This window comes from Sciurus carolinensis, chromosome 12, assembly GCF_902686445.1.
Source record: "Sciurus carolinensis chromosome 12, mSciCar1.2, whole genome shotgun sequence".
Lineage (NCBI taxonomy): Eukaryota > Metazoa > Chordata > Mammalia > Rodentia > Sciuridae > Sciurus > Sciurus carolinensis.
Genome location: NC_062224.1, coordinates 22,619,946 through 22,638,425, shown reverse-complemented (window position 1 = coordinate 22,638,425; position 18,480 = coordinate 22,619,946). Strand labels below are relative to the sequence as shown.

At 37.8% G+C, this 18,480-nt stretch overlaps 1 protein-coding gene across 2 annotated transcripts in view; it reads right to left on the bottom strand.

Moving 5' to 3' along the window:
* The window catches only part of C12H10orf67 (chromosome 12 C10orf67 homolog), a 120,791-nt gene that overhangs the window by 94,139 nt on the left and 8,172 nt on the right, over positions 1-18,480 (bottom strand). Inside the window, exons 2-4 of one of the 2 annotated variants that reach the window (XM_047520717.1) lie at positions 16,585-16,705; positions 14,738-14,881; positions 13,442-13,516 (exon numbers count right to left, since the gene is read on the bottom strand). In XM_047520717.1, the coding sequence (XP_047376673.1) occupies positions 13,442-13,516; positions 14,738-14,881; positions 16,585-16,705 (340 nt within the window). The remainder of the gene's footprint in view (positions 1-13,441; positions 13,517-14,737; positions 14,882-16,584; positions 16,706-18,480) is intronic. The other variant, XM_047520718.1, reaches the window with a different exon arrangement.

Here is an 18,480-nt window from a genome sequence, read left to right as displayed (position 1 = left end):
GCAAATTGCAGGACTGGAACTCCCCCCACCCCCACCACACACACACACACACACACACACACACACACACACACACACACACACACACAGATATCCCCCTCACAGCAGCAAGAATTTGGCAGCTATTCATCAACTAAAGTGCTTTGTGGGAGCTTCATGCCCAGGTAGGTGATTGCATAGCCCTGATGAAGCCTAAGTTACCAAGATGATTCTGGCTACTGACCCAGAAATGACCTTATTCCTCTGTGGACTTGGCCACAACCTTTTTGGCCTTGGTCCTACCACCAGAACCATCTGTCAAGGGACTTAAGAGGTTGTCATGCCTGCCAATACCTCTTGAGACATGTCTACTTGGCCTCAGTTGTGGCCATGAATCCTGAGGGCCCTGTAACTCAGCTAAGACCTCTCTCAGCTGTGGTTTTTCCTAGGGACCTACCAGGAGTTATGCCCATCTATGTCTTTGGAGTTAGGCCACTGACTTCAGTCCCAAAGCAAGTTCTGCAATGTTCAGTAATTTAGCCCCTTTCAGCTGTAATCTGACAGCAGCAATCTCTCCTACCCAGGGAGGCAAGGTTCACAGATGTCAATCCCATTGCAGATCTTCTCAGTCCTATCCATCCAGAGACTTTTCAGACAGGAGTGTAGGATCTCCTGTCCAAATAGGAGACATACCATACATGCTACCTGAGGTAGGTCTGCTGATCTCAGTCCACTTGCAAATTCTGAAGCAACCCTGTGACCTAGCTCCGGACCCACTCAGCCATGGACCCAGGGGCAGACCTGCCTCCACAAGAACCTGGCAGAAGGCAAGTTCATCTCTATCCACAGTGCTGGTCTGCAGCCCTCAATCTCAGCTATGAGAGTCACTTTAGTTTTAAGGACACACTCAGGCTGAAAGCAAAAGAATGGAAAATATACTACACGAAAATGGTAACCAAAAGAGAACAAGGGTACCTATACTCACATCAGACAAACTAGACTTTCAGTCAAGCTTTATTCCAAGAGACAAAGATTATTACTATATAATGATAAAGGAATAAATTCACTGGTAGGATATATCAGTTGTAAATATATATGCACTTAGTATTGAAGTACCTAAGTATACAAAACAAATATTAACTTAATTAATTGAACTTAATAGCACTTAAAGAGAGCAATATCATAACAGTAGGGAACTTCACTACTCCACTATCAACAACTGATCACTCAATCAGACATAAATTCAATAAGGAGACAGTAGACTTGACTGACAGGAGTAACAGCAATGAGAAATATTATGTGAAAATTCCAGGGAGGTGACTAAGAACTTGAGGTGTGCAGAGTAAGGTGGTTGCAAGTAGCTTGGTGTTGCTAGAGGGCAAATTTTTAGCAAAGAAGCAGAAAGAGAGAAAAGTGGGGCAATGCAGAGACTTTCTGTGTAACACCAAGGGGTTTAAAGTTCACTCTACAGGGATGTAGGAAACCAGGAAGGTTCTTAAACAGTAGCAGAATGTGATCAGATCAGACTTGTGTGTTGAAAGACTACTCAGATGAATGGATAAGTGATTGAGTGTATGAAGACCTGGAAGAATAAGAAAGCAAAAGCCACAGGCCAGGTAAGCAGTGCTGACTGCCAGAACAAGTTCAAAGACAATGAAAAAGGGATTTAGGTAAAAACTGAATGACTTACTGCATATGAAGAGTGAATTTGTTTTCTTTTTTCTATTGTTGCATATCAGCTTTACCACATAGTGGCTTAAAACTCACCACACACATATGGGCTGGGGAGATAGCTCAGTTGGTAGAGAGCTTGTCTTGTATGCACAAGGCCCTGGGTTCCATCCCCAGCACCGCAAAAAAAAAAAAAAAAAAAAAAAAAAAAAACTCACCACACACACACAATTACATTTACTATCTCAGTTTCTATGGATCAGTAACGTGCCTGTAATGTACAAAGTTGCTCCCCCCACCCTTTCCGGTGCAGCTATTTTCCCCGTCTCCCAACCATTTGTCAATCTGTGAACATCCTAGCTAGCTATTGGTTCATCAGTCAGCTTGCAAGTATCCTTCTCCAATATTGGTCCCCTGTTAGGCCGGTGGAATTCAACTGCTTTACTGTAGCTACCCCGCCATCTTTTCTCATTCTTCTCTTTCTCCTACTCACTTTCTCTATCCTCCTCAGTTTCACACTCTCTCTTGTGTGCCCTTTCTCATTCCCTTTCTTTTCCTCTCATTTTCTCTCTTACCCTGCGGGGAGACACTCTGTTTGCTTAATAAACTCCCTTACATGATTTCCTGTGTCCGGCGTGGTTTCTGTGGGATCCCTTACAATGTCCAGCCCAACTAGATCCTCTGCAAAGGTCTTGCAAGGTTACAATGAAGATGTGGTTCAGGGCTGTGGTCTCATCTGAGGTTCAGTTGGTAAAGGAGCTTCTTCTAAGCTCACTCAGTTTGTTGAAAGAATCCATTTCCCTGTAACTGTAAGACTGAACTTCAGGTGCTTGCTTGTCAGTCAGAGCCTGCCTTGGTTCTGAGCCACATGGGGTTTCCCAACATGGCCTCTTGTTTTTCCCAAGCCCACAAAGGAGAGAGAGACTCAAGCCAGACAGGAGCTGCAAGAAAGCACAGGCAGCCCATCACCTTTGCTCTGTTTTATTGATTGGAAGTAAGCTCCGGCCTATTTGCATTCAAGGATACAGGAGAGGTGATCACACAGGGGTGTGAACTCCAGATGGGGGATGGTGGCAGCCCTGTGAAGAGTCTGTTCACAAGGACTGAAGATCAGGTTTCCATCTGAGGAGAATTGGGTTGGGGGAGGTTTATAATCCTTCCAAGTGAGACTAGAAGACTTGGGAGAAAGGGCAGCATTAAGGGAGAAGATGCTTTGTATGGGTCATGATGAGTTTGGGTCATGATGAATTTAGCAAGACATATTTTGTAGTCTTATTTCAGAGACTTTAACTTTTTGCAGTGTCATCTATTTCCTTTCAACCTGAAGTCTCATTTGGGTCATTAACATTGATCCAGGCAAGTGAATTCTTCACTATCTCAGGACATGTCTCCTGCCCTTGGTAGATGCCCATCCTGGTTTCATAAGAGTTCAGAAAATTTAATCCCTGCTAAATACCAGGATGTTAGTATTTCACTGGATGATCTATGGAAGCGTTTTGTTTTTAAACTTAAGTATGACTGATTTAGCACCAAGACAATATTCACTGGTAAAACTTTGAATGGATGACTGAAACATTAGTGTTCTCATTAGGAAAAGTTCTTCATTGGCATATCCTCAAGAGGCAGAAGAAAATAAGCAAAGAATCAAGGGTTCTATTGCAAGAATAATTGTTTTCCCACGTCAAAGACTTTTAAAAACAATTTTAACACTTTATCATTTTAACAAAAACAATTTTAACATGACAACCTTGAAACTGATGCAGTAACTCTGCATTGAATCTTCATTTATATTTGAGAATGTAAAGAAAAGGACAAATCAGAAATGCTTTCTTTGAAACAAATACTACTAATAAAGAAGTTATAGTCCCTACAAAAATAAAATGAACAAACAAAAACTGCAAATAGTTGCTCATAACAACTTCTTCAAAGTTACCAAAGAAGAGGTTTGATTATCTGATGATGTAGACATAATAAAAAGCATTTGAAGTTGACTTACATCTATCCCCTTCTTCCAAAAACTGAAAGGAAGTCTTTTTGGGAGGTAGAAAATTTTGTACAAAGACATTCTCTGGTTTAATGATGATATAAATCGACACATTGTTTTTCAACATCGCACATTTTAAAAAGATCAAATATAATTATCAAGTTTTTATGATGACATTTTCTTCTGTCTTATGTAGCCTACTTCTTTTAGCAATTTTATCTGTTAACAATTTCTATCAGAACTATGAGTTCAACATTTACATTTGTTCACATTTGTGTTTTTATGTAGTTTCATTTGTGTTCATAAAATCTGTGATTGAAATAGAGAATATATTTAGGTTACTATTTTTTAAAAATCCATACTTAAAAATGTTATTGTTAATAGCATTTTGTCTTATGAAAAACAAAGATTGGTAGTGCATGCCTGTAGTCCCAGCTACATGGGAGGCTGAGGTCGGAAGATAGCTTGAGTCCAAGAGTTCAAGGCTGGCCTAAGCAACAAGCGAGACCTGCCTCAGAAGACAGACAGAAGAACACAGCCAGAGGTTTGCTTCAGGCAACCTCTCCTTACCCCTCATGGCCTGTAACTAAAACAAGGAGGGCTAACTTTCCTTTGCTACCAGGGTTTTGGGTTTCCTTAAAGTCATTAAGGAGACACTGATAGTGGTTTGGTTTCGTATTTATCCCACCTATTAGGAGGTCTCTGACAAGTCAGATGATGTTTTAAGAAGGCCAGAAGGATGTTGAGGAGTCTAGGATTCTCTTCATATGAGGAACAATTAAGGAGTTGGTAGCTTATCCAGAAAGGGAGAAGACACAGGAGTAGCAGAGTTTTCTGCAATATCTGAGTGATGTCATGTCGAAGAAGGGTGTCAGTCACCTTTCCTGCTGAACACCAATTGTAGTTACAACCCAAAAGAAAGGCATGGAGATCGAAACTTAGATTGAAAATTTGCATTTGGGGTGGGGGGAGTAATCCATCTGAATGCAGCTCTTTTGTGTCTTTCTGCAAAAAAATAGCAAATACAATGATGTATGAGGAGCACTCTGCACTGAACCCGGGCCATAGTAAATAATTCAATATATAATGACATTTTTTATTATCATTTATCATCTGATAAGGGAAGAAGAGCAAGTTTGCCCAAGTGTCACCAGTGTCACCCAACGTAAAAGAATCACTGGAGGTGGAGCTTTCGTTAGGTTCCAACAGTTCAGGTCCACATGAGACAGAGGAAACGGTGTTTCTCTAAGGTTCTCCCTACATTTCTGAAACCTTTTTTTCAATTTTGTATCTATCTGTCCAGCTCCTTCTCTTCCAAACTCCCCACAACAGAGTTCCATGAAAGCCCTTTGGCGATTCTGGATTTTTCTCACAGAAAAAAAAGAAAAACAAGGTGAAGCAACACACACTAAGAAGGCGATTGACTTCATTCATGAGCCCTCTAAGGAGCATTTGCGCTGGTGAAGGTAAAGGTGGTTCTGTGGCTCTTTCATTTAAGCGAACAAAATTCTGATGGTTCAGACTCCTCATTTTCTAAAGCCACAGGTCTCTCCTCTTGTCCAGAAGCTACATGCATCACACGGAGTGTGAGGCTAGTCAGTCACTGACTTCGCTGACCAACCAGGGCCAAAGGTATCAGCAAGCAAGGGTGCACACCCACCTGGCTTCTGTTCCCTCCTTAGGAGGGTGTATATGTCTCTTCCACTTGAAAGCAAGAAAACACCTACAGGTGGAGCCAATAGGTAAAGGTTTCTTTCTGGGGTGATGAAAATGTTCTAGAATTAGATTATGGTGATGGTTGCACAATTCTGCAAATATACTATAAACCATTAAGTTGTACACTTTCAATGGGTGAATTTTATGCTATGTAAAATATAGTTCAATGAAGCACTAAAAACCTATGGTTTCAATATACACTCATGATAGAACGTGACAGAAAATATCACATAAAAACATGACAGAAAATAACACATTTTCTAAAGATATAAAATATAACACTTAGAAATAACTTAGTTGTGTGAAAAATGCAGACAACCTACATATATAAAACTCCAAAACTTTATTAAAATATATAAAAGAACACATAAATAAATCAAGAATAATTCAAGATAATATTCTTGGAAGAAAAACTGAACATTATACATAGATATTATTTCTTCCTAAATTCATAAATAAATTTCTAAACAATCAAAGTTCAATAAAAATACAAAAAAAAGCTTTTCTTCGAAGTGGAAATAAACAAAATTACTTGAAAGTTTATCTGAAAGAATAAAAGAGCAAAGAAAATTTTAGGAAAACTATCTAATAAAAGAAGAGCTAAATTCACTAGATATTAAACATGTGGGGCTGGGTGTGTAGCTCAGATCAAGTGTAAGATCCCAAGTTCAATTCCTGGGATTGAAAATAAGAAAAAAATTCTTGCTAAAAATTTTTAATACAAAAAATATAGAGTCATAATACAGCATAAATAGCCTGAATATGTAACCACAAAAATAGCTAGCTAGCCATGAAATTAATCTCAGGATTATCTGATGAGGGAAACATCACAGATCAATAGAAAAGGAAGATATTCAGTGAATGATGCCCCAACAATTGTTTATAATTTTAAAAGCTAGTGATGATATTCCTGACTTTCACTCTTCTATTCTTTTTCAGCGGGTGGGATGGGGATGAAGGTGAGAATTAAGTTTCTTTTCTTTTTATTTTTTTGGAATGAGGGACTGAACCCAGGACTTCATGCATGTGAGGTAATATCTTTACCACTGGGTTACATCCCAGCTCATTCCTCTATTCTGAGTTTTATAAGTGCCTAAATCCCTATATTAAATCCCTATGTGTTTGAAATACCTAGAATAGTTTGTCTTATGTGAATACCAACTGATGCATTTCCAAAACAAAAAAATCTAAGATGTATTTTTGAAAAATTATGTTTGCCTCTATCACACAAAATTACCTCTAATATCACACAAAACTGTTTAAAAAGTTAAATAAATTTCGAAATTTATTCCACAGCCGAACAAAAAAACTATCTTTATTGGTCTCCAGAGGGCAGTATGGAGTCACTTACCTTTTCTCTGCCAAAAACGTATACCTCACATTTCCAACTCTCTTTTGTTCTTTCTTGTGACTAAACCTTAGCAAACCAGGTAGTCAGGATTAGGAAGATTTTGTGAGATCATGCAAAGATTAGGAGGGCTTTGTGAGGTCATGCATCAAAGTGATGCCAGCAAACCAAAGTAAAGATTCACATGATGACTTTTTATTTTCTTTTCTTTTTATTTTTTGCAGTACTGGGGATGGAACCCAGGAGAGTTCTACCACTGAGCTACATCCCTAGACTTTTTTCTTTTTTTTGTACTGGGGATTGAAACCAGGGGAGTTTTACTACTGAGCTATATCCCCAGCCCTTTAATTTTTTATTTTGAGACAGGGTCCCACTAAATATCTTAGGACCTCACCAAGTTGCTGAAGCTAGCTTGGAGTTTGCAATGCTCCTTCCTCATCCTCCCAAGTTGCTCGAATTACAGGCATGTGCCACCACGCCCAGCCTCATTCCCAGTGCTTTTTCTTAATTTTGAGACAGAGACTCACTAAATTGCCTAGGCTGGCCTCAAACTTTTAATTCTCCTGCTTGAGCCTCCTGAGCGGCTGGAATCACAGATGTGCACATGGGGCTGGCGCAAATAATGACTTTTATTTAACATGAACAAGTTTTTATTTAATCAGATAAGGCAACCAACCACAATTAATCCACTTCCAGTTAAGCATATTTAACTATTTCATGTTTATAAAAAACTGATGAATATAAAGAATTTAATTATGTCAGAGCCTTCCACTCAGAGAAAGTAGAAATAGCTTGTGTGTCTGTGTGTATGTGTGTGTATAAGGGGTGATATTCATTATTCAGACATATTTTTGAACATTTTAAAAACATTAGAAATACAGCAGTGTCCCAGAAATCATTGAAGACACCGAGGACTATAAAAGTTTTTTTTTTTTTTAAAGATTTTATAGTTATACATAAAACACTCAGACCAAAATTAAGTGAATGCAGAAAACCAGAAGAGCACACGGAATGCCCAAGCTGGTCTTTACTTCTAGAATATTGTTAAACCAGGTAAATCTGAGCTTTGATTTCCAACTCTTCAGAACACACAAGAGAGACAACTAGGTCCTCTTCAGAGTGTCAATTCTAAATAACAGAAGACCAGTTCATTAAAGGGTGACCCAGAGGTCACCCTTTCAGTGTAAGATGAACCAGAGGTGACCACCTTGAACCCTGTACCCAATACTCAGAGCTGGAGTTGGGCTTCTGTCTAGAAACTGGCTCAGGTATAATAAGGGGACAGAAACAAAACAAAATTCTCCTGAGAACTTTAAACCACGAGGTGGCCCCACACAGCTTGATGCCCAAATTCATACATCTGAGTGGTCTAAAAAACATCTCAAGCTAAGAATTAAGTTACAGTGGTTATAGATCCAGGAGTCTCATAGACAAAAACACAAATGTTCCCTGAAGAAACTAACCTTGGGGCTGGGGAGATAGCTCAGTTGGTAGAGTGCTTGCCTTGTAAGCATAAAGCACTAGGTTCAATCCCCAGCATCAAAAAAAAAAAAAAAAAAAAAAAAAAAAAGTCAAAATATCTTGAAACTCAAAACTAAATGACACATGAGTGAGAGCTAGCACTTAGTAGACTCCCCAAAATGGAAGATATGGGAATTATAAAACACACAATATAAATCAACTATATTTAAATATGGTAATACAAATGGGGGGTTGGTTAAAGAATTAATTTGCATTTTCAAACATGTCTATTTTTTTGTGATGGAATTTTTTCATGATAGGGTCTGGAAAGGCTGATCTCAAACTCCTGGATTCAAGAGATCCTCTGGTCTCAGCCTCTTAGGTAGCTGGGATTATAGGAAGGTACCACCCTACCTGGCTTCTGAGGGAAAATTCTAAACATAAACCAAAATAGAGCAAAATAGGGTAAATAATAATAGTTTGCCATATACTTATCTACTCATTTGTGCAAAGTATTTTTTGAAAGAATCCTAGACATCAGCCGTTGAACCTGAAACATTTCAAGGTGCATCTCTAAGAACTGGGGACTTTCCTTACATAATCACAATGCCAGCATCATAACTAACAAAATTAACAAATAGTTTCTTAATATCATTTAATATACAATCCATAATAAAATTCCTCCAATTGTCTCAAACTCCTTCCCCCTTTTCTTTAAAGTTGGTTTGTTCAAATCAGGATCCTAACGTGCTACATCAGGCGAGCCATCTCTAGTTAATCTAGAATAGAACTTCTTTCCTATGCTCATTTTCCTCCTTCCCTCTTTTCCTTTCTTCTGTCTTCCTCCATTAAATATTAAAAACCTGTGTCTCAAGCACTGTACTAGGTACTGAAGGGACTTGGATGGACAAAGTCTATATGGTATTTGTCTCTGTAGATTGCATCTTTCCATTTTTCTAACATATATTTAACACTTTATAGGAGTCATCATTCTAAAGGATATTAAATAAAGCTCCCCCATTTCTCCCACATAGAATTCAAGAACCCCCCCTCCCCTCGTTATCTACAGAATAACTTTAGAGACACAGCAGAAAACTTGACTCCCAGTTCCCCCACTGGCTGGCCCTGTGACCTTGAACATTCTGCTTAACGTTGCCCTGATTTTTCTCAGCTCCGAAGTGAAGATCTTGGTGCCCACTTTGAAGGTTTATTCCATGAGCTAAAACAAGACAAAAGAGACTCAGACTTCATTTCTGGGCACCACATTTGGACAAGCCAACTGGCATAGGTACTGCTCTGGATGCATAGACTGGGCTTATCTTCAAATTAGCAAGAACGCTAACTTGAAATATAAGGCTATGAGATAGCTCCTGTAATTAATAACACCACCTCAGGAATTGAAGCGTTGTACCCAAGGAACTGAACTGTTAATTTAATTTCAATTTCAGCACCTACATATGGCTAGTGGCTACATATGGGGCAACACCACATGTAGCAACATTGCCCATGTACACTTCTCTGACAAGGTCCTTCTTACCCTCTCACATGCTATTGCAAGTAGAAAGCTATTTTACCTAACCAGTTTTGCCTAACCAGCACTCTTCCCTCCGATGACAATCTCTCATTTCAATTTGGGTAACCCCTCTCCTTGATATTATCTCCTGGGATGGGTATATTCCTCTGAATCGACTTGGGGAGGGAGACAATATCCAGGGCAGGTCATTCAAAGTCAGTCTTGTGACTTCTGTAGAAACTAGTTGGAAAGAGATGCTTTCTCTGAGTTTGCAGAATCTGTGTGGAAATGAAGTCATCAGAGTATAAGGCAGAAGCAGGGGATGGACAATTCCTTGATGACATTATTTAAACCCCTAGACACAGATTTTCCTGAAGTCATTACAATCTCTACATTTTTCAGTTACATGAGTCAATAAAATCCCCTTTTAACTAGTGCCAATGTGAGCTAGGTTTCTATTGCTTGGCACTCAAAATATTATAATATACATGAAATGACCTACCTAGAATCCCCTTTAATTATTTGATCACCTACTGAGTTCTTAACATGAAACCCAGCACAAATATCACTTCCTCTGTGAAGTCTTCCCCAAACAAAACAACAGAAATAACTGCTCCTCTCTGGTGTTCCCTAAGTCCTGGTATCTATATTTACCTCTGCACTTGCCAACCTATGATTTGTTAATTGTCCTGTTCCCCGCTACTCATCCCTACCTCATCTCCATAGTGCCAATGCTCAGCATATCTCAGTCTGTAGCATTCATTCAACAAATGTTGGCTAATCTGAAGATGAATTTGTCTTCCTTAAACATATGACAGCCTAATAATTTGTGCAGATTGTTGCTGCCCTTTGTTACAATAACTATGTTTTTTAAAAACAATGTATGCTAGGTCAAACCATATGAAATTGTTGATATTTGACCTTCTTTGGGCTCCAAAAATGGCTTTTCATTAGGTTCAACATAATAAGTGTTGATAATGGTCACAGATGTCTTAAGGGTACTCTTGTCATATCTGCAGTCAGTGGACAAAAGCTATCAGCCTGAATACTAAGGTAATCACTTTACCCTTAGAACCTGTCTGTGAGGAGGGTACTATTATGATTCCTATTTGACAGCTGAGGAAACCAAGGCAGAGAGATTCAGTTCTTTATCTAAGGTCACATAGAAATGAAGTGGCAGAGGCAGGATTCAAACCCAGGTAGTTTTACTATAGAGTTCCTGCTCTAAATCATATCTATGCTAACTCTTAACCAGGATGATGCTCTGAGCTAGGAAAAAAATCATTAGAAAAGTGATCTATTTAACAAATTTAATTGAGAAATTGCTTGTTGACGTGAGTGTAAAGATACTGTTCCAGCTATTTAATGTAGCAACACAAAATGGAAACTGTTTATTAGGTTGACAACTATGAGACAGGGGTTCAGGACAGGAATAGCAGGGATGGCTTGATCTCTGCTCCATAAAGTAATTTCAGATGGAAAGATTCTAACTGGCCAATTACTGGAGTCACCTGGGGGTTCTACCACTCATATTTCTGATGCCTGAACAGCGATGACTTCAGATGAGCCTGAAGATTTAGCACCTACAAGTCATCCCTTCATGTGACTTGGGCTTTTCTCAGCAGGGTCACTGGATTCAGAGAGGGAGAATCCAGAGGGCACACGTTTTGAGAGTATCAGGATAAAACTGCAAGGCTTCTCTAAACCCAGTCTTAGAAGTCATGCAACTTTATTTCCTCATATCTTTGCTTATAAGCAAGTCTCTAAGACCAGTCTCAACTAATGGGAGGGGAATTAGACCACACCTCTTGATGGGAGAGTAGCAAGGTAATGTTACAAAAGAGCAGGTGAGTGGGACCTAGTATTGTAGCCACCTCTGGATACAATGTGGCACAAAGTCACAAAGACTGTTGACGGAGCAATCAGTCCTGGAATGTTTTCAGCTGCAAGGAACTGCATAGTCAAGCAATGGTGGCTTAAACACTGAGGGGTCATTAGCTCCTGAATACAAGGGCAAGAGGGCAGGCAAGTCCAGCGTACTTTGGTTGCTCAATGACATCACCAAGGACCATGGCTCTCCATCTTTTTTTTCTGCCATCTCTACATGTATATCTCTGACCTTGATATCAGGTTGGCTGCAGCCATTCCAAGCTTAGGTGACATAATAATGGCAAGCAAAGACAAAGAAGCATGTTTTCTCCTATGAGTTCCTTTTAATTAGGAATAACCACTTCCTTCTAGAGCCTCCTAGCCTACTTATCTTCAGGTACCATCATGCCCTTGCCCTTGCCATAGCTTAAAAGGAAGATGGGAAGAAAAGTACATGGTATATTGGCTTCTAGAAGATTTGAAGTGCTTCTGTTAGTGAAAAAAAAAAAAAAAAAAAAAAGGATTGAGCTGGGGATCTAGCTCAGTTGGTAGAGTACTTGCCTTGCAAGCACAAGGCCCTGGGTTCAATCCCCAGCACCACAAAAAAAAAAAAAAAAAAAAAAAAAAAAGAAAGAAAAAGAAAAAAGGATTGGAGAGAAAGTGCAATTGGGGAGAATGACTGTTGAGCAGAAATACGCGAATGTTGGTCACAGGTAAAAGCAATTAGTCACTCATTCACTTAGCAATTATTATCTGATGGTCAAGTATGTACCAACCAAAGTGCTAAGAGGCAGGGCTACATCAGTAAGTCAGACAACATTCCTGCCTTCATAAAGCTTACAGTCTGGCACAGAACAGAGACATTTAACAAGCAATTCCATAATTAAGTGCAAATATGTCAATTGCTCTGAAAAGATATGCAATCAGTGGGCAATTAGCTATAAATATAAAATATTTATTTATGGAAGCATATTGAAATGAAAGGTGAGATTATAGTTATAAATACTAATAGAACCACAAGGTCCTTACTCTAAAAAAATATTGAGGGGCTGGGGTTGTGTCTTAGTGGTAGAGTGCTCACCTGGAATGCGTGAGGAATTGGGTTCCATCTTCAGCACCACATTAAAAAATAAATAAATAAAATAAAGGTATTGTGTCCACCTACAACTAAATATATATATATATTTTTTCTTAAATTGAAAGTTTGAATTTTCCCATTGTATAATAGAGTGAAGCACATGTCTGACAGATATAAGTATCCCTGTCATTAGATAAATTAATCCACGGAGGCTCAGAGACCATTTGCTGCCATTTACTGCAAGTCCCATGAACTGTCGCTTAGGCCATCTGATGTTCTTCTAGCCAATTGCATTTTTTTTTTTTTTTTTTTTTTGGTGCCAGGGATTGAACCCCGGGGGAACTTAACCACTGAGTCACATTCCCAGTCCTTTTATTATTTTTAATTTTGAGATGGGGCCTCACTAAGTTGCTTAGGATTTTCTAAGTTGCTGAGGCTAACTTTGAACTCTCACTCCCTCTGCCTCAGCCTCCAGAGCCACTGGGATGACAGGCCTGCACCACCACGTTATCCAACTGCACTATCCAACTGCATCCTTACTGGGCAAGCTTTGGGTTACTCCAGCACTTGCCCAGATGTCCTGGAAACCACACTGGAATTTTCCAGTTTCTGGAAGTTTACATCTGTCACAATAATACATTAGTTTGGTAAATTTAATGTAAGGATGAACAGTTTGAGAACCGAACCCTCTGAGATGACCTGAAAATTGAGGAAATGGGCGTTCAAAAGTTAAAACACAGACTGGAGACTCAAGGTGAGCACCACTCCTTGCCAGAATAAGAACTAAAGCCAGTTTTGCCCTTGACAACACCAAAAACCCACCTGATACATTCCTTTGATAACAGCAATGCCATCAGCTAACTGCTGGTTAAAGCATTTTCTCATGATATCCTCATTCTGTAAACCAAAAGCAGATAGTGAGCATTACAATGTATTTCCAAATACAACTCACACCTATTAAGGGAACTTATCATAAAAAACCACCATCCAAATCATCACAATCTCTTGAGATCTTCAAATTATAATCATTTCTCCACTATAGTATTATAACACATTTAATTTTTACTTATGTGTAACCCAGAGCAATAGAGAGATCTTATGGATAAAATACACACAGATAATTGGAACACCTCATTTCCTTTTACACATCAATTAATGTCTTTTAGTGCCTTCCTTGTAAGAGTAATAAAATCTACTTATGATTCATATCTTCTTCTGACCTTGTACTTTTTGATGGGCTTTGTTCATGAAGACTGACTGGCTAATCTTTAAGCCAGAGTCATTTTCTGATTGAGTAACTAATTTGGTTTCATCTGTTAAGGATAAAAATGGAACAGTACATTTTTAAAAAATACTCTTGATCCTGACATCAGTTCTGATTCCAGAATGGATAAGCAACAAATAGGATTTAGAGTCAGAAAGGACGGAATTTAAATACTATGCCCCTTACCATCTATCTGGTCTTATGCAAGTTACCTAACCTTGGCAAGTTCAGTTTCTTAAGCTCTAAATGAGGTCTATAACAGGACTTCCACTTTAGGATTCTGAGAGACTTAAAGAGTAAATGCATTTAAAAGACATCATAGTATTTGGTATGATGTGGTCAACAAAATAATGAGTTTTCTTGTTCTATAGCACAGAAATATTAGGGATGTCTGTTCTTAATGACAGATAAGTATGTTAACCTGACAAAAAAATCTAAGGAAATTCCTTAAAGCAGTTTTCATATCTTTGGTTCCTACAGGGCCATTAAAGCAGAAGTAAGGTCACATAAAATTGTGATTCTGAGCAAGAACTCAAGCATCAAACTGCCTGGCCTGAAACCTGAAGCTCTGCTGTTTCATGGGGGACCTTGAACAAGTTAATTGACCTTTCTGTGCCACAGTGTTCCTATCTATAAAAGAGGAAAAGTAATTATACCTACTTTATAAGGTAAATAGGTTAGTGAGTTCATATACAACAAAATTATAAAAGTTCCTAGAATTATCTACTACATAAGATACAGCTTATATGAATTAAGTTGCCCTCATAAGTTACTAAATTCAAAACTACAGTACACAGACATCTAAGTGTAAGATCAATCCACATATAAAATAGAGAAAATGAGAGAACATCTACCTGACGATAACGTTTTTCCACTTCTAGGATCCTGTCATGTAGGTCATTGAAGATACTGGAGGACTCCTCTTGAAGCCGGTCCTCAAACTTCAATTGAAGAAATTCTTTGAGGAACTTATAATCCTCCTGAAGGGATGTAATAAGCTAAAAAAAAAAAAAAAAAAAAAAATTAAGTATGGATTATTGCAGAGAATAAGGCTTTCTGTGTAAATATTCCAGCACATTCCCTGGTTCTACTTATATAACCCAGCACCTGGTCAGGGGCCTGTCCTGCCTTTTTTTTTTTTTTTTTTTTTCTTTTTCTATTATTATTATTTCTCACAGATGGTATACACTGGGGAATTCTAATAATTCCATCTCATGGTGGTTAGGGTTCCAAAATGACTTTATCTGCCAAATGAAGATATGTTAATTCACGTTGGAGTTTAATCCCCATTGTGAGGAATTAAGGTGGGGCAAATAATCTGTGATTAGGATTACCTAAAGCCATCAGGAAGGGAAGTAGGGAGGTGGAGAGAGGGATGTAAGGAAGGATATGGGAAAAAGAGATTAGAAGGCAAGAAGTGGCAGTGAGATCATGTGAACTGTGTCTTAAAGAAGATATCCAAAGCTGCCGGACACCATTTCCATTTAAATCCTACTGACCACACTTAGTCATTTGGACACACCTAGTTACAAGGGAATAAAATTAAAAACTTTTTTGAAAGTTGTCTTTATAAAAGACAACAATAAAATTGCAAGTATATAGGGAAGAGACAGCCTCAAAAGTTACTAGTGGGAGTATAAATTGATACAATCTTTATTCAGGGCAATTTGGCAATATCCTTCAAAATGACTAATGCATACATCCTCTGAGTCAGAAATTCCACTTTTAAGAATTTACACCACAGATTTACTGGCACATGAGTCTAGCAGGATTATTCATCAAAGTAAAAGATTAGAAACTACCAGAATGTCTATTGATAGAGGATAGCTAAATAGATGATGTACATTTTGTGACATGATGTACTTGTGAAATAAATAAGGAAACTATGTACCAATATGGAATGATTTCTAATTACATTAAATGAAAACTAAAAATAAGGTTCATGAGAGTATATATAGAATTAGGCTACCTCATGTGATAGCTTTATTGATCAGTATTTTTAATAATAACTCAATATCTGACATGTATGAAATTCTCTATTCCTTTACAATGAAAAATTTCAAAAATATGATTTTATAATTTTTGAAGTATAATAAACAGAAATTTTTCACAGATGTCACAAAAAGTAACAAAGCATTGCACTAAATAAGTTGGCTTATATAATAAGCATGACATAAATATAAATCATAGCTTGCATTAATATTTTTTTATACTGGGGAATTAACCCAGGGGCACTTAACCACCAAGCCACATCCCCAGCCCTTTAAAAAAACATTTTTTTGAGACAGATTCTTACTGAGTTGCTTAAGATTTTGCTAAGTTCCTGAAGCTGGTTCTGAACTTGAAATTCTCTTGCCTCAGTCTCTGGAGCCACTGGGATTACAGGTGTGAGCCATCATGTTTGGTTCACATTAATAATTTTTTAAAAATACAACTGTCATCTCAGTTTTTCAAAATGCTAATCATTTATTTGGGAAGTACTGTGGAATAAGATTATTCAGATAATATTGCTATATTGCATGCACAAAACTTAATAATGAATTCTACTATTATGTATAATTATATCCAATAAAAAGATGCATGCTAGCAGAAAAATTATAACATTTAAAAAGTTTTAATCATTTTGATTCTCTCAATGGAAGATACATGAAGACAAATATGTAAAATTATCTTAGAAGTTTCAAAATCAATCCAGATTTACCTGCACTAACTTTTGTGTAGATGAACTCAACTCCTTTAGTGGCAAAATTTCACTAAGATCTGTTTGAGTAGCATTGTCTGTGCTGAAAAAGCCCACCTTTAAATCATCTGAAATGTTAAATCTGAAAAAAGAAAAAAAAAGTGCTTTATGTCATGAATATTTCCTTCAAAATGTTACTACATACTTTTTTTCATATTTTGGGGGGTAATCATATTATATATCTTATGTACTATTATTACCTGTGCTACTGCTGGGAACAACTATAAATTATACATGGACATATTTCACAGAAATACCTTAAGATAATAGTTCTCAAAATGTGGTTGGTGGAACCTCTGGGGTTCTGGGGTACTCTATGAGGGAATCCAAGAAATCAGAATTATTTTCTTCATAATATTACGCCTGTGATTCTCTCAAATTTCAGCGTAGTTTTCCAGAGGCTACAGGTTATGTAAAAGCCTGAGAGAATATAGAAGCAGCCATGAGAATTCAGTCATTTTCTACTAAGCCAGGCAGAAGAAAGGTTTACACAAATGTAAAACGGTGACACTTTTCTCAAACTTTTTGTTTTGAAAAATATGGTTACTTTTCTTTAAAATGTTATTTATATTAGCTCAAAGTTTATCATTAAGTGACCTATTATAAATATATATTTAATATCTTAAATTTTGAATATGGCAACTATCAGTAGACATGACCAACTAAATCTTTGTCAATAATTTTTAAGAATATTAAGAATCCCAAAACAAAAAGGTTGAGACCTACTTCTCTCAGATAATCCCCACACCCTCCTGTATTTGATTGTCAAACTCTACTCCTGAAAAATCAGAATCGGCTAGGAAAAAGTCTTTGTCCTTAACAGCCGTCTAATGACAGGCATCTCAAACAGTAACAAGAAGACCAATTTTCTGGATGCACTCTCTCTGACCATTTGATTAAATTTACCACAACAATCTGTTTCTAAAATGTCAGCTGCAAAAAAGACATGAAAGCCCAAATAGCTCTAAAGACAGAGTATCTGTACTTCCTTCCTGCCTCCTCTGATGACCAGCTGGTACAGCCCCTGATGGGGCCACCCCATGGTGAACCCTCTCTTCATACTTGCTGACAGAACCTCAGATATGCCCCCCACCACAGAACTCAGGGGAGACCTATCATATTCCCAGTGCCAAGAGCAACTCCTGTGGGGGCTAAGCCTATCAAGGCAACCCCACTCTTTTGACAGTGAATGGCCAGCAGTGTGTGTAGGACACTAGGAATGGGTGATTGGGAAGGCTTTTTAGATTCCTAAACAGAAGTCACCAGAGGAGAACTTTCTTCTGTGACTCTGGACATGATCAAGTATAAATGTAATACCAAGAACTGTCAGAACCATCCTGTGACCACCAAAGGGACAAGTCAGAGGACAAAGTTAATACCTAATGATATGCTTTCAAAAAAAGATGAGAAATAAATTTGATTACTTTGACTATTGACTCAACTAGTTCTGAAACCTGTCATACCTCTGGCCTTCCTATAATGTCATGTAGTAAGTATACCAACTGTCAGCAGTCTCTGTCAAGGATAGCTGAAAGCAGCCTAACTGATACTCTGGCCATGTGACATTAAGAAAATCATTTAATCTTTCCATACCTTAGTTAAACAAGGAAACAATAGTGCCTGTTTCACAGGGTTATTGTAAGGATTAAGAGTGTTGTAGTTAGAAGTTACCTTGGTGCTCGATACATATTAAGCACTCAATAAATAATACCCATTATTAGAGTTGTGGTGGCGGTTACTACTATGATGCTTTAAAACATAACGTTTTCAGAATGAAGAAAACTATGAAAGCATAGCTATATTCAAACAAAGGCCTAAGTGTAAATTAAAACTTCCTAATATTAAAAATAGTGATTT